The sequence below is a fragment of the Atractosteus spatula genome, chromosome 28 (genome assembly GCF_055471065.1).
Source record: "Atractosteus spatula isolate fAtrSpa1 chromosome 28, fAtrSpa1.hap1, whole genome shotgun sequence".
In the NCBI taxonomy this organism is placed as follows: domain Eukaryota; kingdom Metazoa; phylum Chordata; class Actinopteri; order Semionotiformes; family Lepisosteidae; genus Atractosteus; species Atractosteus spatula.
Window position 1 is genome coordinate 9,495,676 of NC_142733.1, and position 20,511 is coordinate 9,516,186.

At 48.9% G+C, this 20,511-nt stretch overlaps 1 protein-coding gene across 2 annotated transcripts; it reads right to left on the reverse strand.

Moving 5' to 3' along the window:
• Positions 1-626: 626 nt before the first annotated feature.
• On the reverse strand, positions 627-20,247 carry LOC148814005 (major facilitator superfamily domain-containing protein 12-like). Of its 2 annotated transcripts, none has more exons than XM_088907376.1 (10): positions 19,484-20,247; positions 14,589-14,799; positions 10,137-10,269; positions 9,835-10,026; positions 9,226-9,318; positions 9,006-9,098; positions 7,810-7,980; positions 6,933-7,027; positions 6,513-6,643; positions 627-2,838 (listed from the first exon to the last, which is right to left on the reverse strand). In XM_088907376.1, exons 1-10 carry the CDS (start codon positions 19,746-19,748, stop codon positions 2,768-2,770), a joined length of 1,455 nt encoding a protein of 484 aa, XP_088763502.1. In that variant the 5' UTR covers positions 19,749-20,247; the 3' UTR covers positions 627-2,767. The 2 variants fall into 2 exon arrangements, with proteins under 2 accessions (XP_088763502.1, XP_088763503.1); XM_088907377.1 differs by lacking the exon at positions 627-2,838 and adding an exon at positions 5,665-5,747.
• Positions 20,248-20,511: the final 264 nt, after the last annotated feature.

The window sequence follows — 20,511 nt, forward strand, 5'->3', positions numbered from 1 at the left end:
GGCCTGCGATGGTCAGCACTCTTCGCAGCAGACCACAGCCGGCCGCCTGCCTCTCCCGCTTACAGAGATATCAGATTTTAAAGAATCTTCAAACAGCATAGCAGATTCAAAGCAATGATGCTTTTGGGGTTTTTTTTATTTAAAAAGACATCACAAAAGCTCAACGGGCCATCACTGAAACAGCCTGATTGACAAATAAGCCAGACAAAACTGCAGTAATCAGTAAATGTGTTGCTACTTCCCTACTGGCAACTTCTGAACCTTCACGGTCTGCAATAGAACTACTCAATGAATGTAGGTCAATGTAGTGTCCCCACTATCCATTTATCCGTTTCTATTCATCACACAGGGCTGCTGGGATTTTCCGTTTTGCTTGTGTGTTTTGCACTGCTGTGGGAGAAGCCAAAGCAGGCGGCTTACAAGCACGACCCCCTGAGATTCTCACACTTTCTGCTTCATCTTCAAACCCACCACCTCTTCCTCCCCCATCCCATTCCACAAGCCTTTGTCTTGTTCAAGTCCCTCTGTCACCATCGCACCGAGGGCAACCGTACCTTCACACATTCCTTCAGTACAATCACACTCTCCAGCAACCCCCCTCCAAACACCCCAGAAAAACACCAGGTGCCAGCAGCAAACAGTTTTTAATTTCCATGAACATCTTAAAGATCACAATGATGGAAAAAAATCACTTATTTTACAAAACAATTTTTCAACCCCTTAAAGTGACTGAAATTAGCCAAGTAGGAACAGACAGGAAATCCAGAACTCTGACACCCATTTTTAGTGAAAACTCCCTTTTTTATCCTTGATAATGCTTTTAAAAACTGAACAACCCCCCCTGAAACTAAATGATCACATTTTCTTCAGAAGAATCTTTCTTCCTGAGAAATGTCTCCTTTTCTTTACTTTCTTTCAGATCTCTGATAAAACTGAAAGGCACACACATGCACCTTTCCCGTTGACACATAATAGCATAAAATTTGGTTCCCTTTCATGGACGCCTTATGACAATAACATAGTCCGATATGATGAAGGCGTCTCAATTCTTTCCTAACTATAAAGAAAAGTGTTTCCATGATTATATATCCTGAGCAGCAATTAAAGTGACAAGTTCCAATTGATTTCTGTTTCTAAGAGGCAATCTGATTCGAAACAAGACCCTTCCAAACAGTCACATGGAACATGAAAAACGTGGGCTCTTACTTTAGTTTAACATCTCTGTTTTCTTGCTGGCTGCAATCGGTGCATGAAAAAGACTGGATGACAGTGAAGCTCTGGTTACTGCAGTTACTGGAGAAACCAGGGGAACCTGCTGGAGGGACCCATTTGTCCAGAGGGCTTTTCTCCAGGGAGAGGAAAGGCATTTCTAAAAGCAGCAGCCCAGCCTAGTCTGCTCACAAGCAAGTACTCCTCCACCATACTTCACAGCGACCAGAAGGGAAACAAGTTACTGAAACCTATCAGCAGAATAACGGGACACTCAAAGCTTTCACACAGGTGCAAAACTGTCTCTTATTCTGAACTTCACTATTGCATTGATTTTTTGCTAAATTCTCCTTGAAGAATAGGTATCCCTTTATTGCTCTGCCTGGCCAGAAGTCATCGTTCCCCATTTTTACATTCGGATCAGAATATCCTGGAAATCACAATGCCAGGATGGGTTCCCTGGTGAGGCAGGGACATCCACGACAGCTGTGTAAAGGACGCAGCGAGCACGTGCCAGCACCGAGACTGCATTCCTCCTCCTTAAAACAAGACAACTTAGGAGGAAAGACAGGATTCCTGTGCACTTTGTGCATTCTTGAATACACAGATCTAAAACAAGATGTTTCACTTCCAATGTATTGGATACTATAACTAAAGACAGAACAGTAAATAGCATTTTAAACAGTATTTTGCGGCATAAGATTAGAACAAAATGCAGAGCACAGTGCAAAAATACTTTTAAACTCGCTTGTTAGTTTCAAAACCACGTACGATTATGATTCTTCATCATACCAATAAAAAAAAAAACACAAAAGTTAGGCATATGAAAGTTCAATCTTCCCCCAACAAGGTTACATCAAAAGGTATAGTTTCAGATACTGTAACAAAACAGGAACAACATGGTCCTGCTCTGGCCCAGCTGGGCAGGCTGGTGATCTTCCCATCTAATTTCTTTGGTCCCTTATCAGCGAACGTGAAGACTGACGTCTTGACTCCCTGCTAAGTTTTCAGAGAGGTACTGACGCAGTGATCGGGGAATTCTGAAGGCTGATCAACTGAACTAGAGGCAATTCTGTGCCTCCTGACTGGAGTCTCTGACTTCCTGCCATTAAAGCAGCTGCCAGCTCTACTCTGAACTGGCCTTTTCTGCACATGGAGTCAGAGGTCAGTCAGTGGCCTGCCTCGGAGATCTAGATTGTGCTGCGATTCTCTCTCCTCCCTTTTATTGCAAATCGATAGTGTTTCTGACTTCCACTCAGCGAGCAGCCATGTGAACCCCCCCCCCCCCCTCTTCTTCCCTGCAGGACAGAACGGAAAGGACTGCAGAGGAATCCAGGGCAGGACTCCCTCGTAAGGTGCAGACGTGACCGAGGAGCCACTGCTGTGTAGTGAGGGGTGCAGGATCCTAACAGTGCAAGAGAAGCAGGCAGCGCTCCTCTTTCTGTGGAGATCCTGCGGCAGTCCCGCTGGCCAGCCGCGTGGGGGAGAGGGGGAGAGGGGAGGACCGCACCGGGTGAACAGAACAGAGAGAAGCTCCCACCGCCACAGTGCCGCGGCCTCAGTTGACGACCTGGGTGCCCCCGACGTCCTCGCTGTCCGTCCCCATCAGGCCAGCGATCGTGGGCAGACCTGCGCAGGCACATGGAGGGTGGGGGGGTTAGTGGGTGTGGGCAGAACCTGGCGCCAACACGCCCCCCGGGCAACAGCAACAGGTGACACCGATACAGCGGCGGAGTAGAAGCAACAAAGAACAGGTCTGCAAGAAATCCCACATTCGATGGTTAACGAAACACAAGTCAGTATCTAGTACCGTCTCCTCACTTGGACTTCCCTGAAGCTCATTCAGTTCCAGCCCCAAATCTCGCGTCAATGGTGTGACACACCAGTGTAGCTACTCTACGAGGTTTCATCAGGAAATATGCAACCATGGTCAGGAACTCTCCTCTGGGTTTTGCTTTGAACAGGCTTGAAGCGCACCAGGAGACGGTGCTGGAATCTGAAAGGGAGCTGACTCAGTGACACCAGACAGCTCCCACTTCCCTTCAGCGGCCCTGGGGGAAACACCCCCTGTACAAAAGCAAGTTACTTACCCACGCCATCAACTGTTCTACACACTTGTGGTCTGATTCGCCATTCTGGCAAGCGGAAAACTTGATTTGATCAGTTTGTGTATTTTGGAATAAGAACTTTTTTTTGCCTTTTCCTGAGACACTGTTGCAGGAAAGTCTGGATATGGATATTTGTTCTTATTGTACATTCTGCTGGTTTTAAAGAAAAGTAGGCAGAAAAGGTGAAGATGGTGAATATCTACTGCTGAGGAAACCCTTTGTAGTGCAGGATGAGCTACCCTGTGTGAGTGTGAGTGTACACCTTGTTGTCAGAACCGGCAGAGCGGTAGAGTCCCAGCCATGTGCTTGCATGAAGACAGCGACGGGAGGAACTCTCTATTCAAGGCTTTCATTAATACAACATAAAACTGCTTTCTATATCCTATTAAAGGAAGCCAGACAGGTGGAATACCGGCTCTTTGAAATACTGAAGCCAAACAAATGCAGCCAGGAAGTGAGAGAAGGCTTTTAGGGCTTAACTCGCTCAGGCCAGGACTGCTAACAGCTGCACATCCCTTAGAGAGGCTCGTACTGTAGGCTGCCGTTACAGCACAAGGCTCCCTGATGCAGCCTTGTAGATGTACATGCCAAGCAACAGGTCACAGTGCTCTCGGAGCCACAGGAGCACAACCATGGGAGCCCCACTGAGGGCTGAGCCCGGGCTGCACAGCGGCTTGGTGACCCAGACGCTGCAGGCTCGAGCTGGAGCCGCGTCACTCGCCGACTGTATCCAGGACCCACGAGTCGGCACAGCTGGCACAGCGCTGCCAGGGCTAGGGCTGGCATCAGCCAAGCAGTGCTCTCTCAGCTGCTGGCAACCCTGCAACCCCTGTGCTCAGGAAGGACGCCAACTCTCCGAGACAGCCCTGACCCTCAGGTCTCTGCTCGGTGGGAGGGGCGGATCAGGAGGCCTCTGCAGCACTTCCTGGCTCCCCCCCCCATGTGGGGACGGGGGCATCCCACAACGACACAGCTGGCAATATCAGGTCGGGTGGGTATGCAACAAGAAAGTCTGATCTTAAAGCGACATAAAAAAAGAGCTCCGGTTTTGCGGTTGAACATCACTGGAGTCTCCCGTCGAGGGCCTGAGCTCCAGCAGCTCCGCTGCTCCTTGCCCCCGCTGGCACCGAGAAACAGGACACGAGAGATTTGGCACAATGCACACACCGGCCTGGAGAACAGCCTGCGCCAGCTGCACCTCACAGGAGACAACCTGGAGCGCTGCTGCACAGCCTTCCAAATCCCTAGCTGTGATCGGACTTGCTCCATAATCCAGCCCAGAACTGGGTCAGGGACCCGCCCACTGCGCCTGTGGAGGCTGCTCAAGAAAGATGCACGCAGACTTCAGAGCTGTGCGCAGGTTGTTACAGCTTTTGTGCACCAAATGACTGGTCCGTCACAAGAAGATCCACATGCACAGCAGCAGGACTGGTGGAAAGCAGAGCTCAAAACGTTTGTTCACAAGGTTTCATTTTAATGGCCAATTTAAAAAATCGACTCAAATAAATCAACCCATCAATGAAGTATGGTCAATTAAATATAAACTTTACAGCCAGTTTACAGGGATTAGAGAATCTCATCACTCTATGAAGGTGTTGGTCCCAATTAACCAGATTTTTTGAAAGTTCAGAAGGGGTGGTGAACGGACAACATTTTTCAGGAGGTTGATCCAAGAGTCCATACAGACAGTTCATTGACTTGTTGCAGAATTGCTTATCTGTCTGTAGTTGGATCCTGTATTGGAGAATTTGGCTCAACAGCCAAAACACCGAAGTCCCATTTCAGTTTCTTGCACTGTATATTTCCTTTAAAAAATGTTGCTTTTTTGAGGGGCTCTTGTTGATGTAGACGGGCAGATTCCTTTAAGGCTGTAAAAGCGTCCGTCTCTGCCGCCATTGTTACCGCAGCAGCCGCTTACTTGGTGGTGCAGTTCAACCCCGAGCCACTAAGTGGCGCTGTGGGACAGAGATAATGGCAAGTGGAAAAACTTGCCATAATTAAAAATGAAAGAATCAAAAAGGATTGGTTTTAATGCTAAATAAAATATCTTTCTATTTGAATTTTCTCATTAATTGAGGAGGTTTTTCTTTAAAAAAAATGATTTTATGATTAGGAATCATTAAGAATTTCACATTGTCATGTGTATGACCCAAATAGGTATTATCCTGTTTAACATTTGTATTATTAAATGCATTTACAATTAGCAAATCCTTTAGAAACTGTAAAGTTATGTAATAAGGACCGACAATTAAATGTATTAATGTTAATTTCTATGTATTTGATTGACATCATGATGTGCATTAGTGAAACGTGGTTAACAGATGACAAAATAAGATCTACTGTGACGGTAGGTTGTCGGGGTCTGTTTCTTCTCTACAGAGAAGTGCTCTTAATGTTTGGAATTCTAGTTTATCTGCTCTTCCTTGGTTCCTGAAACACAAACAGGGTGTGACATCAGGGAGAGAACGACATCACCGTAAAGACGCCTGCATGACATCATACATGGAGAGGCACAGCATCGCTGTACTCAGAGCTGCTCACAGGTTCCAGCCATCAGTTCCTCAAAGAGCACTCCAAAGCTCTCACAGCACGAGAGCACCAGTGAAACACAATATGGCATGTTGAATACTTAGTGCAGGATAAAACATACAAATCACACAATCCAATTCTCTAGAATCCAACACCTATTCTGAAACACACCACGGTCAACGGTGGAGGCACGATGGTTTTTAAAAGCACGGAAATCTATCGTTCAAACTGGCTGTTTGCAGAAGAGCTGACACACCCAACAAGGCCTTTCTCTGCCTTCATCAGTTCTCTCCCACCCATCCGCAGCTCTGACAGGCACCCATGGGGACAGGAGTACATGAGAGGGAGGCAATTTGGCCCATCACACCCATTGGTTAGAAACTACCAAGGAACCAAGCAGGTGTTCTGCCAAATTACACATGGCTGTAGCCGAAACTGTGATATTAAAAAAGAAATTCTCAAATCTCAACAATAGCAGCGAATCAGTCTTCATCTTCATGCCCCAAAGCAGAGCTGGAGTTTATTCATATTAAATACAAACCCCTCCTGTCTGCACTAAACACAAGGCTAGCAGCCCCCAGGAGCCGCCGGGACCCAGGAGCAAGGCGAGGAACCCTGCCCCGCAGCGATTGGACGGCTTGCGCAGAGCTGGGAGGCGGTACTTACTGATTCGGATCTTGATTGGCCAGATGAGGATGGAGCACAGGGACAGAGCCGCCACGAAGGCCACCCCCCCGGTGACGATCACCATGATGTGGTGGTAGAACCAGACGCAGGCGGGGCAGCAGATGTGTGTGCTGCAGCAGAGACAGAGGCAGGGTGAGTCCCGCTCGGGGCGGAGAGGAAGGAGCGGTACAGCGGGCAGCGGGCACCTTTGCTTACCTCCTCAAAGTGCTTTAGGCTTGAGAAGAGCTTCGCCGCCCCTTGACAAAGCACACCGCCGAGCTGGCTCCAAGGTCATGCATGATCAACGTCATACACAGATTTTTACATTTCCTATCCCTTCAAACGGCTGCGCGAACGCGTCGCCTCCCGGAGGCCCGCACCGCGCTCTTTCAAAGGGGCAGACAGCGAGGGCACACTTACTGGCAGGGGTGGAGGCTCTGAATGATGACGACGCCCACTCCGTTGGCCACCTTGTCGGTGAAGCTCATCGCCCCGTACACGAAAGCCCCGCTTTGCTGGAAAAAACGAGAGCAGGGCACACGCCCAACGCGGTGAATGGACAGACAGACAGACAGACAGACAGACAGACAGACAGACAGACAGACAGACAGACAGACAGACAGACAGACAGACAGACAGACAGACAGACAGACAGACAGACAGACAGACAGACAGACAGACAGACAGACAGACAGACAGACAGACAGACAGACAGACAGACAGACAGACAGACAGACAGACAGACAGACAGACAGACAGACAGACAGACGCCTCGGGCCGCGCCACACCTCCCTTCACCTGACCCGAACACCGGCTCATGACTCGTTAGAGCGATCAGATCACACAGCTTCTCCCAGTTCTGCAGGGACCGCAAACACGGACCCAGCAGGACCATGCCTGGACAGCCTGGGCTACAGGGATCATCCTGCTGAGGGAGCTAAGCGAACCGGTTCAAAGTTCACGCAGAGCTTTATACGTCACTCAAGGCCATAGATCCGAGGGACCCCCATCCGACACAGGTCAGGGTTTTGGTTAGCAACCCTTTTTGAGAATCTAAAGCATGTTCAGCCCTCCTCACATGATTCAGACACAAGACACTGCGTCTTGCAGAGGAGCGAACAGATTCTGCGTCCGCTACAAATTCACTCCTGCCAACACCTTTAAAAAGGTAAGTTAGAAAGACCCATGTCGGATAACTGGGTTCACTGTCTGAAATGATTTAGACGGTATCGTGCGGCAGATCGCTCACGAGCCCCGTGCTGGAGCCCTCCCGCGGACTGGCGAGAGGCAAGCTCACCGTCTGGTTCCCGATGAGGTCGGCGGTCATGGAGAGCGACATCACCAGGATGGTGGCAGAGCCGGCGCCCAGCAGCACCGCGGCACCGTACACCGCCTTGCCCATCTTCACATCCAGCATCACCCAGTAGGCGAAGGCCAGGATCAGCAACAGGCCCAAAAAATAGGTCATCTAGCAGGAGGCGAAAGAGAGGTCAGCAGTCAAGACTTGCATGGACATAAAACCATTCAGGCGATGGTCAATAAAAACACGGGGGAGATTTTGGTTGGGGCCACACATTCATAGAATAAAGATTAAGCCTTTCAGGAGCTTGGACAAATTGTATACAGAAGTTTTGATTTGGAGAAACACTGGAAAATGTTGAAGAACACTGAAACCTTTTACAGCTAGGAGAAAGGAGCTTAATGGACTTCACTCCTCGCTGTAGAAGGTACACTGTGCAGACAGCATGTACAGTACGAGCTCTTTATTCAAAGATGGAACTGATTATTTCACGGAGGCAGCAGGCAGCGGTTCTTCACTCAATGGATCTCACGAACACAGAGGAGCTATAGCATGTGAAATCGACACCTGCCCTTTGAAGAATTCCTCAGTGCCGCCCAACACCTGTTCACAGGTCCGTCCTGCTCCCTGTGATAAGCTAAGAGGTCACCGTGAGCTCAGTCTCCCCAGCTCCTGATGCAGGGCAAGCCTGGCTCTACAAAGGCAACTCATCATATCTGCTAAGACTCCATTCCAACACACAAATCTAAAGAAATTTAATTTCAGAGATAAATGTAATCACCTGTGCATTGTAAACCAGACACCGCACTTGTTGTCATTAACAAATAGACATTCAGACTAACCTAGTGGATTGTCAGAAACAGGCATGTTTTTACAGTTTTACTTCATCTCTCAGGCTTCCGATGTCTGTTTCTGCCATTTAAAAGGCATCTGGTTCAGATAAGTAGATAGCGTCAACAAGTCATATGACCAAGCATCTCTGCAATACGATCTCAGAACAATGTGGGTTACTGACCTCTTGTTCAGACAACACGGTGTGAACAAGGGCATGATGAGGACTACCCCAGGGGCAGTCAGGCTCTGCCCCTAGAAAACAGCATCAGGTGAACCAGACGTGAGGTGCTCTACACACACACACATCTCTCCAGGCACAAACCCTCACAACAGTGTGACACTCACAGAAAAATACTCACATATCTACCAATCAGCCTGCTGACTGGCTTCATGAATAAAGAGGAGACGAATCCACTGACGTACATCACCAGCGGGATCGTGGCGATGTAGTTCTGCAGGAGGAGAGGAACATCAGTCCAGATTCAAGGGCGGTTCTGATAAATGCAGGAGCAGGCCGCTCCAGTAGGCAGCACAAACATGTCCGCTAACGACCTCGAGAGTCTCATAGGGGGATCTTACCTTGGGAAGCATGAGGGAGTTAGTCAGGTACATGGAGATGTAGGTCTGAGACATGTTCACAATCAGTCTGGTGCACATGTACAGCATAGCTACCTAGAAACCAAAAATACCAGCTTTATATCGCCCACTGACCCTACACACACTTGCATAAGACAAAAATCCCACCAGCACCAGGTGGAGGTGGAGGTGGATGAGAGATCCACTGGGGATCCGTTGTGTACTGCATGTGGGTGTTCTGTGCAACTGCACCGGGTCAAAGTCACATTTACAATTTCAGAAAGCAGACTAGAAAGGAATGAGAGTGTAAGGGAAGTAAAATGTGGAACTAGTGGAGGATGAATGGCAAGAGTTTGAATGTTCCCCCAGTGTTTTCATGGGTTTCCTCCAATTCAGACATACTGGTGGGTGAACTGGTTTCTGGGAAGACTGGTCCGGGAGCGAGTGCGTCTTTGTCTGCGAGTGTGTGTGTCCTGCGATGGGCTGGTGTCCTGCCCAGGGTGTACCCTGCCTTGCGCCCCTTGCTTGCTGGGATAGGCGCCAGCTCCCCACGGGTCCTGTCCTGGGTGAAGAGGCCAGAACACGGAGGGCTGCACTCAGGAGGCCTCTCACCTGGTAGAAGGCGGGCTCCTTCAGCCAGTGTTTCCACTGCATCAGGGAGTGGGGGGGCACCCGCTGCAGCACCGGCTGGCGCTCCCCGTCCTCGTCGGCCGGCTTCGGCAGCACGAGCCCCTTCTCCCTCGTGCCCACATGGAACAGCAGAGAGAACACGGCCCCGAGCCCAACCACGATCAGGGCCAGGTTCTGCCAGCGAGGAGGAGAGAAAGAACCCGCTTCCAGTTACGGGATGTGCCCACCCCGCCAGAGCGCGCGCCCCTCTCCCCCCGCCCCCCGCCGGGGCCGCCGGGACTCACCCTGAAAACGGAGACGTCCTGCCAGCCCAGGCTCTCGGTCATCGCCGGGTCGTCCACCTGCCCGGCCTGGAACTTGAACAGCAGCCAGGCCACGGCGTACACAGTGATGTTGGCGATGACGGTGAAGGCGTACCTGCAGAGTCGGGCAGAGGCGGGGCTGAAGAGACCGCACCACTTCGCTTGGGTGTGCTCGCGTCGCCAGCATGGCCTCGTGGGGTGCAGCCAGCCAGCCACGTTTCATGCGAGGCGCTATCATTTTCTGTCACACCATCTTTCATTTGCTCTCTGTTCTCTCCTCTAGTTAATAATTACTTGATTTGAGAGAAAAATAGAATCAAGGAACGTGCCGTTGTCCCAGTCATGTATCCATGCATCAGCCGTTAACACATGGATACATGGCTGGAAAAACAGCGCCCCCATGTGGCAAGGTACAGTCTGCACCACTACTGGATCAAAGGGCTCAACTTCACCAGCTCCCCCAGCAGTCAATACATTGTTAGTTAGTACTGCCTGCACTGGTTTATATTTTTATTCCAGTTCACACAGAACCAAGAGGGTACTGGACAGGTCTAATTCTCCGACAGCCCAGATTCATGTGTCCTTGTTCGGGGAATGCCCATGAGATCAGGGGCTGGCTGACGGAACGAATAGTGACTACTATACAAAGTTCAGAACAAAGCAATCTTCTTCAACAACGTGCTTCCCAGAAAAAGCCTCTGGGAAACAATGTTACATACTTACCTGGCTATCCTTTACTTGATCCAAAAAGTATCATCAATGATGTGCATAAGTGTTGCGGTAAAGGTTATACTTCAGTGGAAAGCTTTAATTTTTTAAAGCTCTCTTTTGTCACTCCAAGTCAATGCATGAATGGAAAGAGCTGGTTTGCAGAAGCAGACAGACATTCAGCAAACAGTGTTTGACACTGGTCGTCTGCGGGGGTACCGTTAGTCTTACTGGTTTCCACGAATCACCTAGTTCTGAAGACCAGCAGGGTGCAAAGCAATTAAATTGCTTCAATAAATGAAACAATGTAATTGTAATCCATCAAATGTTTTTAAGAAATTGCCAAAGTAATAGAACATATTGGCAATGCCCTTAACCAACACTGATCTGCACTCTTTTAAAACCAGAATGCACATAGCCAAGCACATTAACGCTGTTTAGAAAAAAAATTCTCGTCACTCTCAGAAGGCCTTTTCACCGCCTTCTCTCGAGCCTTTAATTTTTTTCCCCAGAAATTTCTCCAAGTCCTTTTTGTGGTGATGAAGAGCAGACACGGGCAGCGGGGTGTGTGACGTGGTTCTGTACAGTTACAAGTATGCACTTCTAGGAAGAGCTCAAGTTCGTGGTTTTACAATTCTTTCTCTGTAGAATCGCACATCACTTTGAACTTCTGCTATTGACAAAATATGCACATTTAGTACAAAATGTTCTGTATAATATGAATCACAACACCATCTAGTGATAAGATACATTTCTCAACACCATTTTGTTTGCCAGCGCTAGTCACTGCTTAGGGGGCACCATACAAATCAGGATCACAGGTACTAAAGACTGTTTTCCAAGTATCAGAAAAGTGAAACTGAAAATGACTGACACGTTTCCTTTGAGGAAGCAGAATTTCTCAAGTAAGAGATGGTCAGGATGTAGATAGTTTTCCCCAAGTACAGCAAGGCGGAAAAAATTAAAATCTCTCCTCTTCTCGGCAAGTAATTCTTCAAGCAGGAACCACAGTGATCTTGGGATCAGGAAAGCATCCTGAAACACCCTCTGCAATAAAAACACTAAGACCTGGCCTCTGAGGCCTCTGGCCTCCAGCAACCTAAACCATCAGGCCTAAGAGTGGTCCAACCTCCCCAGGCAGAGTACTAGTTTCAGAAATCTAGTCAGGATCATCCTAGGGCCCACGATGGCTCAGAGATGGGATGGAAGATTGTGGAAGCCCAAACAACATGACTGTATGAGCACTTCTACACAGCCTGGACAGCCTAGCTACTCTGTGCCCGTGTTACACCCTCATTTCCAACAGGGCTTGAGCACTGCCCGAGACCCCCCGCTGCGTTAGAAGCAACAGTTTTGTAGCTCAGGTGGAACCACTCTGAGGAACAATCCCCTTGATACACAATGACACAACAGAGTTTCCCCTGGAGAACACAGGGGGGTGAAAAGGTTTAACTGCTGTGCAGGGCCATCCTTGTGTAACACACTACGCTTTATTTTTATTGCCTTGTGGGGACCAATATCTGCTGCTGCTGCTGGCAGAGGAGGGTGCAAAATTATGTGCACAACATTCACAAGAGCTGCAGAGCTAAAAATCACTTGCTGAACAAAAACACATCTGACATCCGGGGGCACTTTCGCTTCCGTTTTGACACTTATACTATGATTTTCACCACAGTCGAATGCCAGGTTCACTGTACAGGAAGCTGGGGGAGGCAGACACATCTGGCAAGATTCTGACCTTATCAGCCAACTGGCGTGGACAGGAAGTCACCGTCTCCAAATTTTTTTGCCCCTGGAATTTCCCCCTGAATTCCAGAAGGAAAATTCCCCAGGTTGAGCACAGCCCCTCCGGGAGCATCCTCCAGGAATACTCACGAAAACCAAAGAGCAGATGAGCTGGATAGGATCACATTTCAGAAAGGTTGCTTCCCCAGCCTGGATATGAACGTGGAAGCAGGAAGAACAGAGCCAAGTCTGCTACAGCTCATGTAGCATGTAGAGTGTATTAGAGGGTGGTTAGTGGGCAAGTTTCAGCTAGCTTTTACATCCATCTAAATAAACTGATGTCTCATCACCTGGACTAGATTGAGAAATCCCCATCTTGCTTTATGAAGAAAGACAGATCAGGCAGAAGGAAACAACTGCGAGCAAACAAGAGCTCCTTTGGTGATGAGAGCGGCTGTGTGCTCAAGACCACGCTCTCACTTTGACCACTTTGAAGCGGAGCTCTAACCAATAATATAGTGCAAACATGCATCGCTATTATGTCAGCACAGTTACACAAGCCTGCCCAGCTGATCAGTGACTGCAGGTACAAAACCTGTTCCAGAACCAGAAATGCGTCTCGGTGCAACATGTGATCATGTTGGCCAACTGCCCAACCACTCAGAGAGTCGCACGCCCGTGATCTCCAGGCAGCAGGGCCAGAACGCTGCACATTGAGCACAAGTCTCTCCTTTGGAGATTGTGAGTGGAATCAAAGAAGCTATCGTGGTCTTGCAGCTTTAGTGCCTGCCTTTGGAAAACTGGCTAGAATGAGGCAGGCAAAGCACAAGGTGCTAAAACAGCTACAGTCTGTGTGGCCACCCAAGGCAATCCATCCACCTAATGCAAACAGCTATCTCATGTGTAATGGTTTCGATGAGTTATATACTCTATAACCAGTAGAGAGAGTTATTTCTGAATGCTAAAGTCCAACTGTTAACAAACAGCAATGCAGAGAGGGATGGCTCTCGGGGACTGGATTGCTCATCCCAGCAAACTGTTAATTCAAATCAGCCGAGATCCTAAAACTACTATCAGAAGGCTGTAAGTAGAGAAGAAAGGTTACAACAAAGCATAATGGAACCAATGGGGTCTTCAGATTTGTTCTGCATATAACATGTCAGCAATCATTTCCTCAGAGACACTGGGATCCGCATGTGGAGAACACAGTGGCCAAGGCCGTGGCTGGGAATTTTCATGTCATGTGCTGCATCAACCATTGGAAAGTGCTTAGATCCTCAAAATGGGAACTGTAGGCTGTCCTCCTAGTATTATCATCCACGTGAAAGGATCAATCCCAGAAACAGGGCTGTGTAGGAGTATCAGGAGGTGCTTTTGCAGCACTAATTCTGCTTTATCGCTTTATCAAACAAGCGAGTTAAACGGTTTAAATCAAAACTCGCTCCCAGCCTCTTTTCCTGTGACTGTTCAATTCAGATCTTAAATCGTACAATGAACGCCTTCGATGGTTAATCATTTGGGGTATTTAATTTCTAAATGGCAGTATTATTTTGTGATGCATCTTTTTCCAAGATTCGCTTCAGGGATTACAGTAAGAAACTGAATAAATCCCACTCTGGGCTCGATCCCAGTGCTCCTGGTCGTAAAGAGTAGAGGTGTTAAACCCGGTGTCCTGGCTAAATTCCACTGGGAGCTCGTGCAGCTTGGCTGTCCTGACGTTCTCCCTTAACCCATCCGGTGCAGCCGTGCAGTGGGGCTGCTGGAGCAGAACGGCTGCTGTGCGTCAGCCAGGTGGGGCTGCTCTCCAGTGGTGGATGAAGTGGGTCCCTAGCTGTATTAAAGGCACTTTGGGATCCAAAACGCTACACTAACGACAGGAGAGGGTACTGTCGTTACTTGCCAACCTCCACACTCCTCAGAGCAGCTCTGCGAATGGGATGCAACACAACTACTGGCCCCCCACTGAAGGATGTTTAATTTCCCAGACGAAACGCCAGTTACCTGTAAGCCGTGAGCTCCACCTTCTCGTGGTCGTTGGTGACCAGCTCGGGGATGAGGGACAGGTGGGAGATCTGTGTGGCCGCCCAGCCGAACTGGAAGATGACGATGAAGGGGATGAAGTAGGTGAGGCCCACCCACTGCGGCGTCACCTGCCCACAGCCGATGCAGGGGTTGAAGATGAAAGGAAATGACAGCAGCACACTCACTGTCCCTGGGGAGGGGGAGGACAAAAGAAAGAAGAGCAACAAGGTTACATTTAGCAAAACAAAAAAAAGAGCAATACATCTCCTAGCAGGCAGAACACTTCCTTCAATTGTTGTTTCCGTCTTTGAAGGCTTGATCACTCCATGTTCAAAGTACAATGCGATTTTATGCTCCTTCAGCCTCCAACAGATTCTGTCCGGCCACGAGAATGCTATTCCCTAAGAGCTACCACCAGGGGGTGACAAAGGGCTCCTCTGAACTGTAAATAGATTGACTGGGTGTCAATTGGTTTATTAGTGCTGGGTTGCAATGCACTTTGTTATGAGGGCTCAATTACTGCCGTTTGGTTGTGCACAGTGTTGGGAGCGATGAAGGAGCAGACTCAAAAGCCTGGCGAGTTTTCTTCTAATGACTGAAAGGGAAACTCTGAAAGAACTCTGGGTTAAAGCATCCTGTACTTTGATTCAAGGGCCATTGTGACAGTTTATGTGTACAGATCCCTGGGAGCTCCTTAGCCAAGCTGGGGTCTGTCACAATGCTCTCATGAAACTAATGATACACCAGGGTTGAGGAGTCTCACTTAAATCATCAGAATTGTAACCTTAGGTGATGCGATTGGATTCTATAAATCCATTCATCCTTATTAATGAGGCTTAGAAATTGTGTTAAACATTTGAGAAAAGTTTTTTCCATTTTCCTGTTCCCTTGAATGTTCCGATGTATTTAAGAGCATTGAGTACAGAAGCTGAGCTCATTGAAGTCAATGCACGTTAAAGGAAAACTCTCCATCTTAAAAATCCTCAGTCTAAAGTCACACTATGGCCATTTAATTAATACTGTGGGGAAAAAAGTGGTTTCACATAACATTTAGGGGATTTTCAAAACGTACCAGTTGACTGAAGACATGCTCAGCAAGTTTCACTTTTTATTTTATACATTAGAAACTGGATTTCTATGTAAAAAACTACCAGGTGGGTCACTTCCAAAATGTGTTTTCTCCTAGCACTCAGAGATAAATAAGAACTCCAAGAGCAGTAATGATCAGCTCTTGAAAGAAACGCCTTTTTAAACAGCTCTCCCTTCCAGAAAGCACAGCACAGCGAGCTTCCTGTACCGCCTGTTCCTCTTTATCATGTGTGCCACACAGATAAGCTTATGCCCAGGCACGGTGCGGGGTTTACCCACACCAGAGAAGAAAGTCATGCTCTTCCCTGTTCTTAGCACAGCACCTTGAAGAGCATTTTTCAGGGCAGCAGAAATGCTGGTTAGAAAGCAAGCAGCTTAACACTCACCAGAGCCACTTTTCCCAAAACCCAACCAGCTTAATTTTGGACTGTGGGAGGAAACCCACACAAACCTGGGGAGAACATGCGCCACCATGTTCCCCTGCTCCCAGGCCCAGAAAGCTTAATTATGATGTCCAACAATCACATTAACGTCATGCTGCATCACGTGCACTTTGCTCATGTAACTGTGTGCAAAGGGGGGGAAGTCTATATTTGACACCTGATACTGTTATATGAACAGTCTAGAATGTGCTAGCCACGAGGTTTCTCTTCCTGTTTCAGGGCTCTGAAGCTCACAGCACTGTGCACTGTTTCAGACAGTGTAGGCGGAGAGCCTTTCAGCTTGGACGACAGCAAGGGGAATTCTGATTCACCGTACTGAGCCACCCGTTTGTGGACTTGTTTGTTTTCTGTGGGAAAGACGCGTTATTTTCCTTCGATCTAGTTAAGACCGAGCAGGATTGCAGGACTCGATTTAAAGATTACACCGGGGGGGGGGGGGGGGGGGAACAGTAGTTTTGGTGGGAAACCAGATCACTTACAATTTTTTGTGCCTTGTAGCAATTTTCCATCAAACACACCGTGATCAGGAGCACCCCTCTAAAATGTCAAACCTGGAAACATATACTCCTCTGGTTTAGGATCACTTCGATATAAGTTTAAAGAGACATAAGCGAAACATCAAGCTGGACTGAGCCAAAAGAAAGCCAACAAACTCACAGCCAACAAAGGGCTTACAGACAAGTCAGAAAATGACCAACAATGACTTATTCAGTTAGCAAGTTCACAACTCAACTGACAGTAGTGATAAATCAATTGAATCCAACTAATCCAATCTTGCAAGCTTTCAATCTCTCACAGCTCTTGTGCGAGCCACACTGGAACTCAATTTACTCATCAACAGAGTGGGCTCAGCTCGGCCTGGTCAGAGCTCGTTCAGCAGCACACTGCCCATCCGCAGACGTCAGCTACTCCCCGAACTATTTCCACTGTCCTTTTTCCGTGCTTCTCCTGCGGCGAGCAAGGCAGACCAGCATGAATAGGGGCTTCCCTCTTTGCTGCAGCGTTTTCGGCTTGTGCTGGCATGACCAGAAGAAATAAACTATCTTTTATGTGGCTTAATCGTATATTTTTTTTTTACAAATAGGCTTGCCATTGCTTTGTCAAACCCATCGCAGAGCACTTTGCACAAGGAAACTAAAGAGCGATCAGAGCTGCTGCTGCTGTAACAGAGCCAGACACTCGTGTACAATTTGCAGGTGGGCTCTGGGCTCGAACCGCTGTCTGGAGCTCAAACCACATGGCACACACGGGTGACGTACTGCCACACCTAACTCTACACCCCTGCAGTCCCGTGACTCGTCACCATGGGCCTCATCAACCCGCCATTATTCTGGGCTGTTTTACACCCTTTCTGGTGCAGCTGTCCCCTGCCTGATGGTGTACAGCACGTTTAGTCTCCTCTATGTGGCTGCTGCAAGATTAAAAACAAGCCATGTCAAAAGACACCCACCTTGCAGGAACTCAATAATAATATTGTTTAGGATTTTTATGGAATCTAAAGCTCATCATGAAAATCCCAAAACAGTTCTTTCTTTGAAAGTGGAAACCTTGTTAATCCATTTTAAGAGTATAAGAAGGTTACAAAAAACAGGTCACTTGGCCCATCCAGCTCATTGGGTTGCTAGTAGCTAATTGATCCATGGATCTCATCCAGTTCTTTACTGAGCTTCTCCAGGGAAACAGCCTCAACATCGAGGCTGTGTAACCTGTTCCAGACACCCACCACCCTTTGTGTAAAAGGGTCTTTAATTCCAGTTGTCCCCTCATTTCACCCCATTGGGTTGACATTGTCAATGTGCTTTAGGATTCTGAATACCAACATCACATCTCCTGTAAGACTCTGCCTTTTTAACCTCTGCATGACATTTCTTTTACATCTGGAACTATTCGGGTGGCTCGTCTACAAACTCTTTCCAAAGTACCAATGTTCTTTTTGTAGTGAAGCACCCAGAGCCGTTATGTTTATCTTATATCTCTTGAGCCAGCTGCATTCATCTTACTTATGGGAGTTAAACTTAGGGGTGGCACAGCAGTTAGCATTGTCGTCTCACAGCCCTGGGCTCAATTCAGGGGTGCTGTCTGCATGGGGTTTGTATGTTCTCCCTGTGTTCATGTGGGTTTCAACTGGGGTGCCCCAGTCTCCTTCCACAATTGAAAGACATACTGGGAGGTTAACTGGCTTCTGGGAAAGTCGGCCCTGGTGTGAGAGTGTGTGTGTCTGTGCCCCATGATGACTGGCGTCCCATACAGGGTGTATCCCGTCTTGCACCCACTGCTTGCTTGGACAGACTCCAGCTCCCTCCCGACCCGGAATTGGGCAGAGTGGTTAGAAAATAAAATGAAGTTCCCCTTCATTTTCCTCCAAGAGTTTAAAAAAGTTCCACGAAATCTCGGCAGACCGAGACACACACACACATACACATACACATACACATACACACACACACCAGGGCCAATTTTCCTAGAAGCGAATTAACCTACCAGTGTGTCACTAGACTGTGGGAGGAAACCCGAGCACCTGGAGGAAACACAAACCACAGCTGAACCCAGGGCCCCGGCGGTGTGAGCAGCAATCTTAACCACTGCGCAGCCTCGCGACCCCCGTTTCTGACCACTCAGAACATCCACTGCCCTCACGCTGTACTGCAGACCACACCTCAGAGCCTGGCTAGAAGTCTCACAATGATTCACCCGAGACCGTGTGAAAGCCCTGCTCCAGGGCCACAGGGCAGCCAGCCCGAGTCTCGCAGTTTGAGGGGATACAGACAATCTCCCACGTCTTACAGATGGCCATTAACTCATCAGCCTTTAAAGACTAAAGACTAAACACCTTCCATTAGAGATCACGTGGAGCCGGAATTCCCTGCAGCTCCCCCAAGCACCAGGGTTCTCATTACTGACCGAATGACTTACTTAGCTGATCAATACCTTGAGCGGGTGCCCAATCAAACGGGTTTGGGCCACGTGTTGAGCACCACGTGACGGCCGGCGACCCGCGACACGGGCGCGGACCCGGAGTCCAGCTGCTTCACATGATCAAGGAGCAGCGGTTCATGCACGCTATTTCAATGGCCACAAAAACAGCTATTCCCACCCCAGACGCTTAAGTGCTAGATGTACGATGTCATTTATGATGCTTAACTGGTAGCGGGGTACCTTAGCAGTTGGGGTGAAGGGCCTTGCTCAGGGGCCCAACGGAGGAGGATTCCTCAGACAACTGTGGGATTTGAACCGGCAACCTTCCAGCCACAGGCGCAGATCCCGAGCCACAGTGCCACCGCCCCGCCCCCCCTTCCAGCTCGAGTCACCCGCGGCGTGACCCCTCCACCCACAGCCACCTACCCACGAGGTGCCAGGACTTCCTCTTGCCGTAGCTGCCGCAGCCCGGGGTCCGGTCCGACTCGTACCCGATGAGAGGCGTGCAGACCCCGTCCGCGATCTGCCCGACCAGCAGCAGGATGCCGGCGCAGGTGTTCTGGAAGCCCAGCACGGAGTGGTAGTACACCAGCAGGTAGGTGAACCACATGGAGGCGCACAGGTCGTTCAGAAAGTGCCCGACCGAGTAGCTCAGGCGGCTGCACAGGGGCATTGAGCGCTCGTCAGCCATGATCGCCCTTTTGTTTTTGTTGTTTGTTGTTTGTTTTTTTAAGTGTCCAGCTTCTGTCACGAAAACCAGGACCCCCTCGCTTGGACTAGAGGCGTTTTTCTCGTCTTCATTGACGTACTCGCGTTCAGTCGAAAGCTGTAAGCCCCGGACGCCAGCGTTTAAGAGAGAGCAGCTGCCTTATGTTTTTTAAAAAAAAAAGACATAAAAAGAACATGCGAGCGCGCCGGTTTTCGGACGAGACTGCTGTCCTTCGGTTCAATCTTCATTCCCGACCGCCGACCCCGGAGCTCTTCAAAGACAACAGACGGTTCTTTAAACTAATGGGAGGTGAACGGGGAGACAAAAAGTGACATAAAAAACCACGCCAGTCGTAGAGAGACCGCATTGCCTGCAGCATCACGAAAGTCCCGTTCTCATTTCGTCTCCTCGCCCCGACTCTTACCTGCCCGGCCGCTACCTGTTTAAAAACACAAGCCGATCACATGCCTTGCTGTGTACTGCCGCATCCTGCCCCGCCCCGCCGGTGACGTCACGGACCCCGGCATTCCCGGGGCTGGGCTGCGGGGGGAGGGAACTGCCGCCGGATGGACCAATCGTCTCCGACCTCGGAACGGGAATCGCCAATCGCGGCTTGAGGTCGCCCCGAAGGAGGGAGGGGGCGGTACCCTAAAAAAAAAATGCAGGCGCGTTGTTTTTTAGTTTACGGCAATTTGCACGTGATCTTTTTTTTTTTTCCCAAAACGAAAGTCAATCGATTTCGTGG

Bases quoted from the DNA above. Each gene is read 5' to 3' on its own strand.
- LOC148814005 (XM_088907376.1), bottom strand. From the start codon at position 19,748: ATGGCTGACGAGCGCTCAATGCCCCTGTGCAGCCGCCTGAGCTACTCG. The intron at 14,800-19,483 runs GTAGGTGGCTGT...CCCCCTCCCCAG, and splicing joins GAAGTCCTGGCACCTCGTGG to GGACAGTGAGTGTGCTGCTG. The intron at 9,319-9,834 runs GTGAGAGGCCTC...TTTGGTTTCTAG, and splicing joins AGGAGCCCGCCTTCTACCAG to GTAGCTATGCTGTACATGTG.